General features: G+C 40.1%; 1 protein-coding gene across 1 annotated transcript in view; it reads left to right on the top strand.

The window, feature by feature from the left end:
• Positions 1 to 5,694: 5,694 nt before the first annotated feature.
• Positions 5,695 to 16,752, top strand: part of LOC139754517 (tetraspanin-33-like) — a 44,933-nt gene continuing 33,875 nt past the window's right edge. Inside the window, exons 1-2 of the mRNA XM_071671809.1 lie at positions 5,695 to 5,861; positions 12,256 to 12,462. Of these exons, the coding sequence (XP_071527910.1) occupies positions 5,784 to 5,861; positions 12,256 to 12,462 (285 nt within the window). The 5' untranslated portion in view covers positions 5,695 to 5,783. The remainder of the gene's footprint in view (positions 5,862 to 12,255; positions 12,463 to 16,752) is intronic.

Raw genomic sequence — 16,752 nt, 5'->3', positions numbered from 1 at the left:
TTGACAGGCGCGCGAAAGAGAGACTTTTGGATGTTAATGTGCTGAGAGGTGCAACTGGAGGGATGTCTGATCATTATCTTGTGGAGGCTAAGGTGAAGATTTGTATGGGTTTTCAGAAAAGAAGAGTGATTGTTGGGGTGAAGAGGGTGTTGAGAGTAAGTGAGCTTGGGAAGGAGACTTGTGTGAGGAAGTACCAGGAGAGACTGAGTACAGAATGGAAAAAGGTGAGAACAACGGAAGTAAGGGGAGTGGGGGAGGAATGGGATGTATTTAGGGAATCAGTGATGGATTGCGCAAAAGATGCTTGTGGCATGAGAAGAGTGGGAGGTGGGTTGATTAGAAAGGGTAGTGAGTGGTGGGATGAAGAAGTAAGAGTATTAGTGAAAGAGAAGAGAGAGGCATTTGGACGATTTTTGCAGGGAAAAAATGCAATTGAGTGGGAGATGTATAAAAGAAAGAGACAGGAGGTCAAGAGAAAGGTGCAAGAGGTGAAAAAAAGGGCAAATGAGAGTTGGGGTGAGAGAGTATCATTAGATTTTAGGGAGAATAAAAAGATGTTCTGGAAGGAGGTAAATAAAGTGCGTAAGACAAGGGAGCAAATGGGAACTTCAGTGAAGGGCGCAAATGGGGAGGTGATAACAAGTAGTGGTGATGTGAGAAGGAGATGGAGTGAGTATTTTGAAGGTTTGTTGAATGTGTTTGATGATAGAGTGGCAGATATAGGGTGTTTTGGTCGAGGTGGTGTGCAAAGTGAGAGGGTTAGGGAAAATGATTTGGTAAACAGAGAAGAGGTAGTAAAAGCTTTTCGGAAGATGAAAGCCGGCAAGGCAGCAGGTTTGGATGGTATTGCAGTGGAATTTATTAAAAAAGGGGGTGACTGTATTGTTGACTGGTTGGTAAGGTTATTTAATGTATGTATGACTCATGGTGAGGTGCCTGAGGATTGGCGGAATGCGTGCATAGTGCCTTTGTACAAAGGCAAAGGGGATAAGAGTGAGTGCTCAAATTACAGAGGTATAAGTTTGTTGAGTATTCCTGGTAAATTATATGGGAGGGTATTGATTGAGAGGGTGAAGGCATGTACAGAGCATCAGATTGGGGAAGAGCAGTGTGGTTTCAGAAGTGGTAGAGGATGTGTGGATCAGGTGTTTGCTTTGAAGAATGTATGTGAGAAATACTTAGAAAAGCAAATGGATTTGTATGTAGCATTTATGGATCTGGAGAAGGCATATGATAGAGTTGATAGAGATGCTCTGTGGAAGGTATTAAGAATATATGGTGTGGGAGGCAAGTTGTTAGAAGCAGTGAAAAGTTTTTATCGAGGATGTAAGGCATGTGTACGTGTAGGAAGAGAGGAAAGTGATTGGTTCTCAGTGAATGTAGGTTTGCGGCAGGGGTGTGTGATGTCTCCATGGTTGTTTAATTTGTTTATGGATGGGGTTGTTAGGGAGGTGAATGCAAGAGTTTTGGAAAGAGGGGCAAGTATGAAGTCTGTTGGGGATAAGAGAGCTTGGGAAGTGAGTCAGTTGTTGTTCGCTGATGATACAGCGCTGGTGGCTGATTCATGTGAGAAACTGCAGAAGCTGGTGACTGAGTTTGGTAAAGTGTGTGTGAAAGAAGAAAGTTAAGAGTAAATGTGAATATGAGCAAGGTAATTAGGTACAGTAGGGTTGAGGGTCAAATCAATTGGGAGGTAAGTTTGAATGGAGAAAAACTGGAGGAAGTAAAGTGTTTTAGATATCTGGGAGTGGATCTGGCAGCGGATGGAACCATGGAAGCGGAAATGGATCATAGGGTGGGGGAGGGGGCGAAAATCCTGGGAGCCTTGAAGAATGTGTGGAAGTCGAGAACATTATCTCGGAAAGCAAAAATGGGTATGTTTGAAGGAATAGTGGTTCCAACAATGCTGTATGGTTGCGAGGCGTGGGCTATGGATAGAGTTGTGCGCAGGAGGATGGATGTGCTGGAAATGAGATGTTTGAGGACAATGTGTGGTGTGAGGTGGTTTGATCGAGTAAGCAACGTAAGGGTAAGAGAGATGTGTGGAAATAAAAAGAGCGTGGTTGAGAGAGCAGAAGAGGGTGTTTTGAAATGGTTTGGGCACATGGAGAGAATGAGTGAGGAAAGATTGACCAAGAGGATATATGTGTCGGAGGTGGAGGGAACGAGAAGTGGGAGACCAAATTGGAGGTGGAAAGATGGAGTGAAAAAGATTTTGTGTGATCGAGGCCTGAACATGCATGAGGGTGAAAGGAGGGCAAGGAATAGAGTGAATTGGATCGATGTGGTATACCGGGGTTGACGTGCTGTCAGTGGATTGAATCAGGGCATATGAAGCGTCTGGGGTAAACCATGGAAAGCTGTGTAGGCATGTATATTTGCGTGTGTGGACGTATGTATATACATGTGTATGGGGGTGGGTTGGGCCATTTCAAAACATCCTCTTCTGCTCTCTCAACCACTCTTTTTATTACCACACATCTCTCTTACCCTTTCCTTACTTGATCAAACCACCTCACACTACATATTGTCCTCAAACATCTCATTTCCAACACATCCACCTTCCTCCGCACAACCCTATCTCTAGCCCATGCCTCACAACTATATAACATTGTTGGAACCACTATTCCTTCAAACATACCCATTTTTGCTCTCCGAGATAACGTTCTCGCCCTCCACACATTCTTCAGTGCTCCCAGAACCTTCGCCTCCTCCCCCACCCTGTGACTTCCTTCCGCTTCCATGGTTCCATCCGCTGCCAAATCCACTCTCAGATATCTAAAACACTTCACTTCCTCCAGTTTTTCTCCATTCAAATTTACCTCCCAGTTGACTTGTCCCTCAACCTTACTGTACCCAATAACCTTGCTCTTATTCGCATCTACACTCAGCTTTCTTCTTTCACATACTTTACCAAACTCAGTCATCAGCTTGTGCAGTTTCTCACCCGAATCAGCCACCAGCGCTGTATCATCAGCGAACAACAACTGACTCACTTCCCAAGTCCTCTCATCCACAACAGACTGCATACTTGCCCCTCTCTCCAAAACTCTTGCATTCACCTCCCTAACAATCCCATCCATAAACAAAAACAACCATGGAGACTTCACGCACCCCTTCTGCAAACAGACATTCACCGGGAACCAATCACTTTCCTGTCTTCCTACTCGTACACTTGCCTTACATCCTCGATAAAAACTTTTCACTGCTTCTAACAACTTGCCTCCCACACCATACACTCTTAATACCTTCCACAGAGTATCTCTGTCAACTCTTATCATATGCCCTCTATAGATCCATAATTGCTACATACAAATCCATGTATGTGAGAAATACTTAGAAAAGCAAATGGATTTGTATGTAGCATTTATGGATCTGGAGAAGGCACATGATAGAGTTGATAGAGATGCTCAGTGGAAGGTATTAAGAATATATTGTGTGGGAGGCAAGTTGCTGGAAGCAGTGAAAAGTTTTTATCGAGGATGTATGACATGTGTACGAGTAGGAAGAGAGGAAAGTGACTGGTTCTCAGTGAATGTCGGTTTGCGGCAGGGGTGCGTGATGTATCCATGGCTGTTCAATTTGTTTTTGGATGGGGTTGTTAGGGAGGTAAATGCAAGAGTTTTGGAGAGAGGGGCAAGTATGCAGTCTTTTGTGGATGAGAGAGCTTGGAAAGTGTCAGTTGTTGTTCGCTGATGATACAGCTCCGGTGGCTGATTCGGATGAGAAACTGCAGAAGCTGGTGACTGAGTTTGGTAAAGTGTGTGAAAGAAGAAAGCTGAGAGTAAATGTAAATAAGAGCAAGGTTATTAGGTACAATAGGGTTGAGGGACAAGTCAATTGGGAGGTAAGTTTGAATGGAGAAAAACTGGAGGAAGTGAAGTGTTTTAGATATCTGAGAGTGGATTTGGCAGCTGATGGAACCATGGAAGCGGAGGTGAATCATACGGTGGGAGAGGGGGCGAAAGTTCTGGGAGCATTGAAAAATGTGTGGAAGTCGAGAACCTTATCTCGGAAAGCAAAAATGGGTACGTTTGAAGGAATAGTCGTTCCAGCAATGTTATATGGTTGCGAGGCGTGGGCTATAGATAGAGTAGTGCGGAAGAGGGTGGATGTGTTGGAAATGAGATGTTTGAGGACAATATGTTGTGTGAGTTGGTTTGATCGAGTAAGTAAGGAAAGGGTAAGAGAGATGTGTGGTAATAAAAAGAGTGGTTGAGAGAGCAGAAGAGGATGTTTTGAAATGGTTTGGTCACATGGAAAGAATGAGTGAGGAAAGATTGACAAATAGGATATATGTGTCAGAGGTGGAGGGAACGAGGAGAAGTGGGAGACCAAATTGGAGGTGGAAAGATGGAGTGAAAAAGATTTTGAGTGATCGGGGACTAAACATGCAGGAGGGTGAAAGGCGTGCAGGGAATAGTGTGAATTGGAACGATGTCGTATACCGGGGTCGACGTGCTGTAATGGATTGAACCAGGGCATGTGAGGCGTCTGGTGTAAACCATGGAAAGTTTTGTAGGGCCTGGATGTGGATAGGGAGCTGTGCTTTCGGTGCATTATACATAACAGCTAGAGACTGAGAGTGAACGAATGTGGCCTTTGTTATCTTTTCCTGACGCTACCTCGCACGCATGCTGGGGGAGGGGGTTGTCGTTTCATGTGTGGCAGGGTGGCGATGGGAAAAAATAAAGGCAGACAGTATGAATTATGTACATGTGTGTATATGTATATGTCTGTGTGTGTACATTGAGATGTATGGGTATGTATATTTGTGTGTGTGGACGTGTATGTATATACATGTGTATGTGGGTGGGTTGGGCCATTCTTTCGTCTGTTTCCTTGCGCTACCTCGCTAACGCGGGAGACAGCGACAAAGCAAAATGAATAAGAAATAGATAAATATATATATATATATATATATATATATATATATATATATATATATATATATATATATATAGAGAGAGAGAGAGAGAGAGAGAGAGAGAGAGAGAGAGAGAGAGAGAGAGAGAGTCTCGCAACCAGCATTTCCAGTTTTGTGTGGGAAGGATCAGTGGGTCATTGCATACAAGTTTTCACCTCGCTCATCAAACCACGTTCATGTTGTAGATGTAGAACAGATATCTGTGATAAGATACACTTATTTTTCTTTTTTTTACTTTTTGTACCCTAAGATGATTCATGAAGCAAGACTAAAGTCTCCATTCATATCATCCCCACAAAGACGGTCTATTGTAACGGGATATGACATCATCATCGATATAGCTGGTAAATGCTGTGCGCAAGAAATGTTCGCTGCCTGGAGTATTGTTAATTTGGAATGGGGCTGATTTTAAGTTTTGGTTTGAAAAAATTACTAGATATATTTTTATTGTCATGATTTACTAGATGAGTATTAGAAAATATTGTGATAACTACATATATTCAATAAATTTTATGTAAATAAAGTTTTGTAGATATCCAGATGTGGATGTCGATATGAATAATTACCTTGGAAAGACGTATTCCATTTATTCTTTATATACTTTACTTACTTATTTTGAACAATGAATAATGCATGATGATTTAGCGGTCGTTTTTATTAAGGGATAAGTATTAACGGTTACTTTTAGTACATTCGTTGAGTTTACTGGTATTGCTCGCTGGAAGTGTTTGCTTGTAGTATTGGCTGGCAGATGTGTTCGCTGGCTAGTGTACTGAACTTGTGAGTTTGACACAGGAAAGGGGTACAGGAAACAACAAAGTGGATGTAATTGTTCGTAATTCCCAGAGACACCATCATGGCAAGAAGACAGGAATATTCGTATATAAGTCCGTGTATCAAGTGGACTTTGTTCTTTTTCAACTTCGTATTTTGGGTAAGTTGGTGGATAATAGTGCTGAGGTGAAAAAAGGATGTGAAAATTCCTGAAATTTGTATGACTGATCTGGCCTTGAAAGACTATTAATACGTATTTTGCTCCACAATTCCTTTCATTTATTTGACACATGCCTCCATATTATTGTAATGGTTGGTATTTATGGTAATTGTGTGATTTCTCTGTTCCACGGAATTTTGGAATTTAACAAGTTTTTAAGTTTCTAAAAGTTATTAAAGTACTTGTTCAGATGCGCCATACTTGATCTCTAGCATATTTGATACTGTTTTATAGCATTAAATTAGTATTTACAGAACAAATTAGGTATGTCATAGCATTGTTATGATTTTTGTTATAAATAAAGTGATGTTGTGGAGGATCATGAAGATGAATGAAGATGTAAGGTCGATGTAACATAGACATCCCAAGAACTTTTAAAAACTCACTTAAACTATCCCAGCGGTGGAATTTTACCTTATTTTCTATGTTATTTGAAAAATATGCAAATTATGTGCTATTTACACGTAAACACTGATCGTGGCTTGCCATAATTAGTAGGAACAGAGGTTTTTACTTGACTTTGCAAGTGAAATTGGTTAGGCTATATCGTTAAGAATAACCAAAGAATGTCTCACTCCAAAGGAGTTCTTCATCATTTCCAGCTGCTGAAAGTACAACTTCAGGGAGGTGCAGAAGTCCCTGGAAAGAGCTTATGAGTAACACCAGGTCCCTTATTACACATGAGGCATGTGTACGAGTAGGAAGAGAGGAAAGTGATTGGTTCTCAGTGAATGTAGGTTTGCAGCAGGGGTGTGTAATGTCTCCATGGTTGTTTAATTTGTCTATGGATGGGGTTGTTAGGGAGGTGAATGCAAGAATTTTGGAGAGGGGCAAGTATGCAGTCTCTTGTGGATGAGAGAGATTGGGAAGTGTAAATGCGAATAAGAGCAAGGTTATTAGGTACAATAGGGTTGAGGGACAAGTCAATTGGGAGGTACGTTTGAATGGAGAAAAACTGGAGGTGAAGTGTTTTAGATATCTGGGAGTGGATTTGGCAGCAGGTGGAACCATGGAAGCGGAAGTGAGTCATGGGGGGAGGGGGCAAAAGTTCTGGGAGCATTGAAAAATGTGTGGAAGGCGAGAACATTATTTCGGAAAGCAAAAATGGGTACGTTTGAAGGAATAGTGGTACCAACAATGTTGTATGGTTGTGAGGCGTGGGCAATAGATAGAGTTTTGTGGAGGAGGGTGGATGTGTTGGAAATGAGATGTTTGAGGACAATATGTGGTGTGAAGTGGTTTGATCGAGTAAGTAATGAAAGGGTAAGAGAGATGTGTGGTAATGAAAAGTTTGGTTGAGAGAGTAGAAGAGGATGTTTTGAAATGGTTTGGTCACATGGAGAGAATGAGTGAGGAAAGATTGACAAAGAGGATGTATGTGTCAGAGGTGGAGGGAACAAGGAGAAGTGGGAGACCAAAATGGAGGTGGAAAGATGGAGTGAAAAGGATTTAGAGTGATCAGGGCCTTGAACATGCAGAAGGGTGAAAGGCATGCAAGGAATAGAGTGAATTGGAACGATGTGGTATACTGGCGATAACGTGCTGTCAGTGGATCGAACCAGAGCATGTGAAGTTTCTGGGGGTAAACCATGGAAAGTTGTGTGGGGCCTGGATGTGGAAAGGGAGCTGTGGTTTTGGTGCATTATACATTACAGCTAGAGACTGGGTGTGAACAAATGTGGCCTTTGTTGTCTTTTCCTAGCGCTGCCTCGCGCACATGCGGGGGAGGGTGTTGTCATTTCTTGTGTGGCGGGGTGGCAGTAGGAATGAACAAGGGCAGACAGTATGAATTATGTACATGTGTATATATGTATATGTCTGTGTGTTTATATATATGTATACATTGAGATGTATAGATTTGTATATGTGCTGTGTGTGGATGTGTATGTATATACATGTGTATGTGGGTGGGTTGGGCCATTCTTTCGTCTGTTTCCTTGCGCTACCTCGCTAACGCGGGAGACAGCAACAAAGTATAATAAAAAGAAATTTGTATATATTATTTATTATAATTTGTTGCTGTCTGCCGTGTTAGCAAGGTAGCGCAAGGAAACAGATGAAGGAATGGCCTAACCAACTCACATACACATGTATATACATAAACACCCACACATGCACATATACATGCCTATACATTTCAATGTATACATATATATACTTACACAGACATATACATATATACACATGTACATAATTCATACTTGCTGCCTTTGTCCATTACCGTCGCCACCCTGCCACACATGAAATAGAACCCTCCTCCCTCCGCGTGCGAGGTAGCGCTAGGAAAAGACAACACAGGCCACATTCATTCACACTCAGTCTCTATCTGTCATGTGTAATGCACCAAAATCACGGCTCCCTTTCCACATCCAGGCCCCACAAAATTTTCCATGGTTTACCCAGATGTTTCACATTTCCTGGTTCAATCCATTGACAGCGCAACAACCCTGGTATACCACATCGTTCCAATTCATTCTGTTCCTTGCATGCCTTTCCCCCTCTTGTATGTTTAGGCCCCGATCGCTCAAGATCTTTTTCACTCCATCCTTCCACCTCCAATTTGGTCTCCCACTCCTCGTTCCCTTCATATTCACACATATTCACCATTTCCTGCATTAGCAAGGACTAAGTCTAAGAAAGAAAATCCTCACCTGGGCCCCTTCTCTGTTCTGTCTTTTGGAAAAGTAAAAACTGGAGGGGAAAATTTCCAGCCCCCTCTCCCACCCTTTTTAGTCATGTTCTACGACTTTCTGGAAATACATGGTAAGTATTCTTTATCCCCCATCCCCAGGGATATCAATATACATGGCCTTTCTTCATCTGGTACCTGGCACTACTTTGCTGATGCAGGGGGTGGCAAATAGCAATGCTGTTTCCATTGGGGCAGGGTGGCGCTGGGAATGGATGAAGGCGAGTAAGGATGAATATGTACATTATTTTAGTGTTTTGAAGAATGTGTGTGAGAAGTATTTAGAAAAACAGATGGATTTGTATGTGCCATTTATGGATCTGGAGAAGGCATATGATAGGGTTGATATAGATGCTTTGTGGCAGGTTTCAATAGTATATGGTGTCGGAGGTATGCTGTTAGAAGCAGTGAAAAGTTTTTATCAAGTATGTAAGGCATATGTACAAGCAGAAAGAGAGGGGAGTAACTGGTTCCTAGTGAAGGTCAGTCTACAGCAGGGGTGTGTGATGTCTCCATGATTGTTTAATTTGTTTATGGATGGAGTCGTTAAGGAGGTAAGTGCGAGTATGCAGTCTGTTGTGGATGAGACGACCTGGGAAGTGAGTCAGTTGTTGTTCACCAATGATACAGCTTTTGTGGCTGATTCGAGTGAGAAACTGCAGAAGTTTGTGATTAAGTTTGGAAAAGTGTGTGAAAGGAGAAAGTTAAGAATGAATGTGAATAAGAGCAAGTTTATTAGGTTCAGTAGGATTGAGGGGTAAGTTAATTTGGATGTAAGTGTGAATGGAGAAAAACTGGAGGAAGTGAAGTGCTTTAGATATTTGGGAGTAGACTTAGCAATGAATGAAACCTTGGAAGTGGAAGTTAGTTAGGGTGGGGAAGAGGCGAAGGCTGTGGGAGCGATGAAGAATGTGTGGAGAGAGCATTATCTCGGAGAGCAAAAATGGATATGTTTGAAGGAATAGTAGTTCCAACAATACTCTATGGTTACAAGGCATGGGCTATAGAAAGTGTTGTATGGAGGAGGGTGGATGTGTTGGAAATGAAATGTTTGAGGACAGTTTGTGGTGTGAGGTGGTTTGATCGAGTAAGTAATGAAAGGGTAAGAGAGATGTGTGGAAATAAAAAGAGTGTGGTTGAGAGAGCAGAAGAGGGTATGTTGAAATGGTTTAGACATATGGAGAGGATGAGTGAGAAAAGATTGGCAAAGAGAATATATATGTCAGAGGTGGAGGGGGAAAAAAGCAGGAGACCAAATTGGAAGTGGAAGTTTCGAGTGAAAAAGAATTTGAGCGATCGGGGCCTGAACATACAGGAGGGTTAGACATGCAAGGAATAGAGTGAATTAGAACGATATGGAATACCAGGGTTGCCATACTATCATTGGACTGAACCAGGGCATATGAAGTGTCTGTGGGTAAACCAGGGAAAGTTGATAGGGAGCTGTGGTTTCAGTGCATTACACATGACAGCTAGAGACTGAGTGTGAACAAATTTGGTCTTTTTTGTCTTTTCCTGGCACTTTCCCCCTGAAGCAGGGGGTGCTGATGCTGTTTCCTGTGGGGCGGGTTAGCGTCAGGAATGGATGAAGGTAAGCAAATAAGTATGTGTGATGTGTATGTATGTATATGTGTGTGTATGTATATGGGAATATGTTGATATATGTAGATATGCGTATATGAATCGATGGATCATTCCTCATTTGTTTCCTGGCACTACCTCGGTGATGCAGGAAACGGTGATCAAGTACAGTAAATAGAAAATATGATATGTATATCATTAGATATGGGTATAAGAATCTTCAGGATGATAATAAGCTGAGAAATATAGCTGCAAATGAAATTGACATTGACAGACTGATACATAAGTTTCAGGAGTCATTTGAATTTCATTCTCCGTAAGTGCAAATTTTTTGCTCATTGGTTGTAAAAATCAGAAGGCAAGCTACAGTTTGAAATTGAACTACAAAATGAAAGTAAGGAAACAACTGTAGTGAAATAATCTCTGCTGACCAAAAGCAGTGCATAAAAGCAGTGAAAAATGACAAAGTTCTGGGCTACCTTGAATTCAAGATTAAGACTGTAATCCATACTCTGCATTTTACTTAAGCTTGCATGTCTTGAATATCTTGTTTAGTTTTGGTCACATATCATAAAGAAGACAATACAGTAACAAACTAACAAGATGATTCCTGGACTGAGAAACAATCTCTCTGAGAGTTGGCAAGATAACTTTAACTTAAAAAGGAAAGGCTTATGTTGATTTAGCGCAGATGTTCAAATTTATAGGAGGTTTTGATTAGTTCAGTCTAAACTGCTGTTTTATCTAGCTTTTTTTTTTTTAATTTGCTCCATTCTAAAGGTCTTGGTCAGATGTCTATATTGAATGAGGTTAAGTACTTTTTATCTTCAGGAAGACTGTTAACATTTTGAATAATTTACCAATAAAAATGGTTAAGGTTAAGACTAACATTGTAAATATATCTAAGAATAGACGTGACAAATGTTTTGTATCAGGTCTATAGCTAACATTAATTCTGCCTTTTTAAGGGCATCAAAGATATAGATAGATAGGTGTGCATAAAGTTAACATATATTTCATCTTAAATAATTTTTTGCCTTTTTATTATCACAAACAGCCTCTAAAAGGACTGAGTGGTCTGTTTCTGTTTCCATTTCATTGTATTCCTATGTATATACAATGTCCTTATGAACTGTATTAAATCTGTCACAGCTGACACAATGAGGTTTGACATAAGTGACAGTGGTGCCAGCAGGCCATGTTCAAGTGTGAAGATATCCAACCTCATAATGAAGACTAGTTCAAGACACTCATGTTGGAATTAGTTCAAATTGCAAGAAATGCATTGCTGTCTTTGATATTCACTGTAATTTGTGATGAATAGTATCAGTGTATAATAACTTGAATAAGAATACTTATCAGACTTCAGATTAAAAGAGGAGTCATGTACAATTAGTTTCTGTTAAAACTGTCATGATAAGAGTTGCAGGATGTGTATGAAGAGTAAAGGATAGTATTTAGACAAAGATTTAATTGATCACATTGATGATAGTTTTAGAATTGTTAGGAGAATGATGTGTTGGAGAGTTAAAGATTATGCCTTGAATGGCAAGAAATAACAATTGGCTTAGACTTATCAAATTGAAAAATGCAAATGTACAGTACAGCATTCTTATCTTTTGTAGTATGTCAACCCAACTGCATATTGTTAGGATAAGAAAGAGAAGAGTTACATGAAATTATTGGCAGAAATTAATAAAAAAACTGCTAGACACCAATAATGATATCTCACAAGTTATCATGTGTGGCTTCAGGACAGAGCAAACTGAAACAGTGAACATACAACATCTGAAAGTTAGGATTGAGAACAGGGAAAAATGAGGTGCATTTTAACACTTTAAATGCCTAGACATTTATCTGAAGGGACCTAAATCCTCCATCACTCAAGTCTTGAGAAAGACTTACCTTACTCCTTAAGAATTTGATTGAAAAAGGGTCTGCAATGTAGTAAATTTAAAGTAATATCATGCTACAGGCATTATATCTTCAGAGTATTAGATAATCACATTTTTCCTTTATCAGTGATATTCATGCTTATTTACATATATGTATATTTAATTCCAGGTGTTTGGGATGCTCATCATGGCCATTGGACTCTATGGTGTAGTATTCACAGCTCAAGATTTGCATGGCCTCAAATCTGTAGAGATTGCCTATATTGTCATCACAGATCTGTCTGGGGTCATCGTTGCTCTTGACAGTATTATCTTCATAGTGTCTTTTGCTGGCTGTGTAGGAGCCCTCCGAGAAAATCTTACTTTACTAAAAATTGTGAGTAAGATAAGATTAGATATTTATGTAGTCATATGAATGAGGTAAAGATGATAGCAGATAGTTTATGTGAGAGTCATTTTGTCTTGGAGATAAATCAGTAGCAGCAGAAACTGCGTTTTTGTATTAACCTACATAAGAAAGAGGAAATTATATGAGAGGGTATTCATTGAGAGGGTATTCTTTGAGAGGGTAAAGGCATGCACAGAGCATCAGGTTGGGGAAGAGTAGTGTGGTTTGAGAAGTGGTAGAGGATGTGTGAATCAGGTGTTTGCTTTGAAGAATGTCTGTGAGAAATACTTAGAAAAACAGATGGATTTGTATGTAGCATTTATGGATCTGGAGAAGGCATATGATAAAGTTGATAGAGATGCTCTGTGGAAGGTTAATATTAAGATTATAAGATGTGGGAGGTAAGTTGCTAGAAGCAGTGAAAATTTTTTCCAAGGATGTAAGACATGTGTACGAGTAGGAAGAGAGGAAAGTGATTGGTTCCCAGTGAATGTCGGTTTGCAGCAGGGGTGTGTGATGTCTCCATGGTTGTTTATTTTGTTTATGGATGGGGGTTGTTAGGGAGGTGAATGCAAGAGTTTTAGAGAGAGGGGCAAGTATGCAGTCTGTTGTGGATAAGAGGGCTAGGGAAGTGAGTCAGTTGTCGTTCGCTGTTGATACAGTGCTGGTGGCTGATTCGGGTGAAAAACTGCAAAACTTGGTGACTGAGTTTGGTAAAGTGTGTGAAAAAAGAAAGCTGAGAGTAAATGTGAAAAAGGCAAGGTTATTAGGTTCAGTAGGGTTGAGGGATAAGTTGATTTAGAGGTAAGTTTGAATGGAGAAAAATTGGAGGAAGTGAAGTGTTTTAGATATCTGGGAGTGGACTTTGCAGCGGATGGAACCATGGAAGTGGAAGCGAGTCACAGGGTGGGGAAGGGGGTGAAGGTTCTGGGAGCAATGAAGAATGTGTGGAAGGAGAGAACATTATCTTGGAGAGCAAAAATGGGTATGTTTGAAGGAATAGTGGTTCCAAAATTGTTATATGGTTGTTAGGCATGGGCTATAGATAGGGTTGTGCAGAGGAGGGTGGATGTGTTGGAAGTAAGATGTTTGAGGACAATATGTGGTGTGAGGTGGTTTGATCGAGTAAGTAATGAAAGGGTTAGAGAGATATTTGGTAACAAAAAGAGTGTGGTTCAGAGAGCAGAAGAGGGTGTGTTGAAATGGTTTGGTCACATGGAAAGAAAGAGTGAGGAAAGATTGACAAAGAGGATATATGTGTAAGAGGTAGAGGGAACGAGAAGTGGGAGACCAAATTGGAAGCGGAAGGATGGAGTGAAAAAGATTTTGAGCAGTCAGGTCCTGAACATACAGGAGGGTGAAAGGCTTGCAAGGAATAGAGTGAATTAGAACGATGTGGTATATTGGGGTCGACATGCTGTCAATGGATTGAACTAAGGCATGTGAAGCATCTGGGGTAAACAATGGAAAGTTTGTGGGGGCCTGGATGTAGAAAGGGAGCTGTGGTTTCGGTGCATTACACATGACAGCTAGAGACTGAGTGTGAATGAATGTGGCCTTTGTTGTCTTTTCCTAGTGCTACTTGCGCATGTGTGCAGGGGGGGTTGCAATTTCATGTGTTGTGTGATGGCGATGGAAATGGATGAAGGCAGCAAGAATGAATATGTACATGTGTATATGTGTATATGTCTGTGTATGTATATATATATATATGTATGTATGTATGCATTGAAATGTATAGGTATGTATATGTGCATGTGTGGGTGTTTATGTATATACATGTGTATGTGGGTGGGTTGGGCCATTCTTTCATCTTTGCTTATGCTGCCTTGCTAATGCGGGAAACGGCGATCATATATTTAAAGAAATAATTATTAAGAAGGAGTTAAGGACTTTTTTCCAAATAGATGATTAATTCAGTTAACATTGTTAGGTTATCAGAGTAGCATTCCTGCTCACAAAAAGTGGGCATTTCTGCCCTTTGTTAGAAGTTCTGCAAAATGTTTATCCTCATAAAGCTTATACCCATAAACACTTGATTCTCTCCACAAAATGGGAATAACATTTAGTGATTTAAGGTTAGATTTGTTCAAGGAAGGAAGAATATGATGGCTCTTTATTAATAAAATATGGTAGATTAAGAAAAAACAACTTATGGTAAAAGTCTTTTCATGTGTATGGAGGTCAGAGCTCTTACTTTTTTCCATATGTAATAACACAAAGCTTTCTAAAAGAAAGATTTATTTAGGAGTAAGTGTACAGACATTATGCTGAAGTAAAGTAGAGTAGTAACATTGTGAACATTGAAAAAATGGTATTACACAGTCAATGAATTGTGAAAATCTCATGAAATACCATGATTGTTATTATATTCTTAAAACAAGCAAGAAAAATCACTTGCACCCCACTGAGAAGCCAGGCCTACTGGTCACAACAGTGAAAATTATAGGATTATCTAAAGGACATGAGGTATCTAGGCTTGAAAGATTTATTCTTATACTTCAAGCTCAGGATGGAAGAGAATATAAGTATAATCACCCATTGAAATTGTGTGAAAATGACAACTTACAACTTGTGACGGTGGAACCTCTAAGGAAATTGATTCAGGAAATGAAACTGAAGAAAAAGTCTGGATATGTGTATAATAGTAATTTTGAGGGAAATGTCATAATTCTTAAATATTACTTTCTAATGGAAAGATGACTCATTCTGAATGAATGTGGCCTTTTTTGGTCTGTTTTCTGGTGCTATCTCGCTGAAGCAGGGGCATAGCGATGCTGTTTCCTATGGGGTGGAGTAGTGACAGGAATAGATGATGGCAAGCAAGTATATGTGCATGTGTATATGTGTATCAGTCTCATGATATCTGAAGTTACTGATGTTTGAAATGTTTATTTCATTTTTGCTCGAGTTTTTTTTTATCTTTAGGGCAGATTTTGAGTTTTCATTATGGTAAAGCTCTTCTGTCATGGAGCTCACTTGTATCTATTTGTCTATATCTCTAACACCTATTCCCTTTGGGCACTCCCTCGAGGGGAAGCCGGAGTAAAAGAGCCCCTATAACTAGTGAACTCCAGTGTCTTTTCCTAGCCTTTAGTGCCTCACACTTCACAGGCCACTGCCAGAGGGCAACTCTAGTGCCTTGTTTTCAGAGGCTCTTACCTATTGTTTCCATCAACCTAATGTTCCAGCTGCTTCTTCTACCTAATGCTCCCAGCTAATGTTCCATCCCACTACTTCTTCTTCTAGCTAATGTTTTTACCTCCTACTACTATATATTGCTCCTCCATTTGTGCCAAAAGGCAGAGCCAGCACATAGCACTCATCGCAGGAAAATTTAGGTATAGAGAATGAGTTCTGTGGGTTAAGTGTTGTCAAGTATTATATGTGACAAGAAGGGATTGTATGTTGGTGGACTGAATGCTAGCAGTCCAAGTGTGGATGACGCAGAAAGAAAAGACAGCAACCTGTGTCAGAGGAGTGCATTTGACAGTCATTGATGTGCTGGCTCACTATGCAGCCATTACCCAGGCAGGTAGTAACAGTAATTTACCTCCCCGGTCAGTGGCTGCCTTAGAAATACTGCTTATGCTTGTAGGTGTTTGTGATATGAAATTCATTTTTTTTCTTTTGTAAGAAGTGAAAATTTATTTTCTACCTTAGCTATGTGCACTTTACTAAGGTTTTGCTAGTTGTGTGAGATTCTTAAAGTGAAAGTAAAGAATTTACAAATTGCTTCGATTCCCATCTAGACCCGAACAAGTGCTAAAGTTCACATTTTTGTGGAGAGTGATGCTAATTTCTTTGTTGGTATCACCTATTACTATTCCCATTGTTCATCCTTGCTGAATTACATATTTGATAATGTTATGGTTGTATTATTTGTAACTTGTGTGAATGCTTAATCTCATCCATGTCCATTGTTTGGCTGATGATGTCCATTGTATGGAAAATGGGGACTAGAGTAAGATCGGTTGCTTACATTTGAACTTAAATAAGGCTAATGATATGGCTACTGAAATAGTTTTGGAGGTTATTAGAAATTACACACAAAGAACTTCTTTGAAAGAAAAAATATAAGCCACCATAGATAGTTTTGGAAAGAGGGGCAAGTATGAAGTCTGTTGGGGATGAGAGAGCTTGGGAAGTGAGTCAGTTGCTGTTCGCTGATGATACAGCGCTGGTGGCTGATTCATGTGAGAAACTGCAGAAGCTGGTGACTGAGTTTGGTAAAGTGTGTGAAAGAAGAAAGTTAAGAGTAAATGTGAATAAGAGCAA

This window comes from Panulirus ornatus, chromosome 17 (assembly GCF_036320965.1).
Source record: "Panulirus ornatus isolate Po-2019 chromosome 17, ASM3632096v1, whole genome shotgun sequence".
In the NCBI taxonomy this organism is placed as follows: Eukaryota; Metazoa; Arthropoda; class Malacostraca; order Decapoda; family Palinuridae; genus Panulirus; species Panulirus ornatus.
Note: the sequence above shows the minus strand (reverse complement) of the source record. Positions and strands in the feature narration are given on the sequence as shown.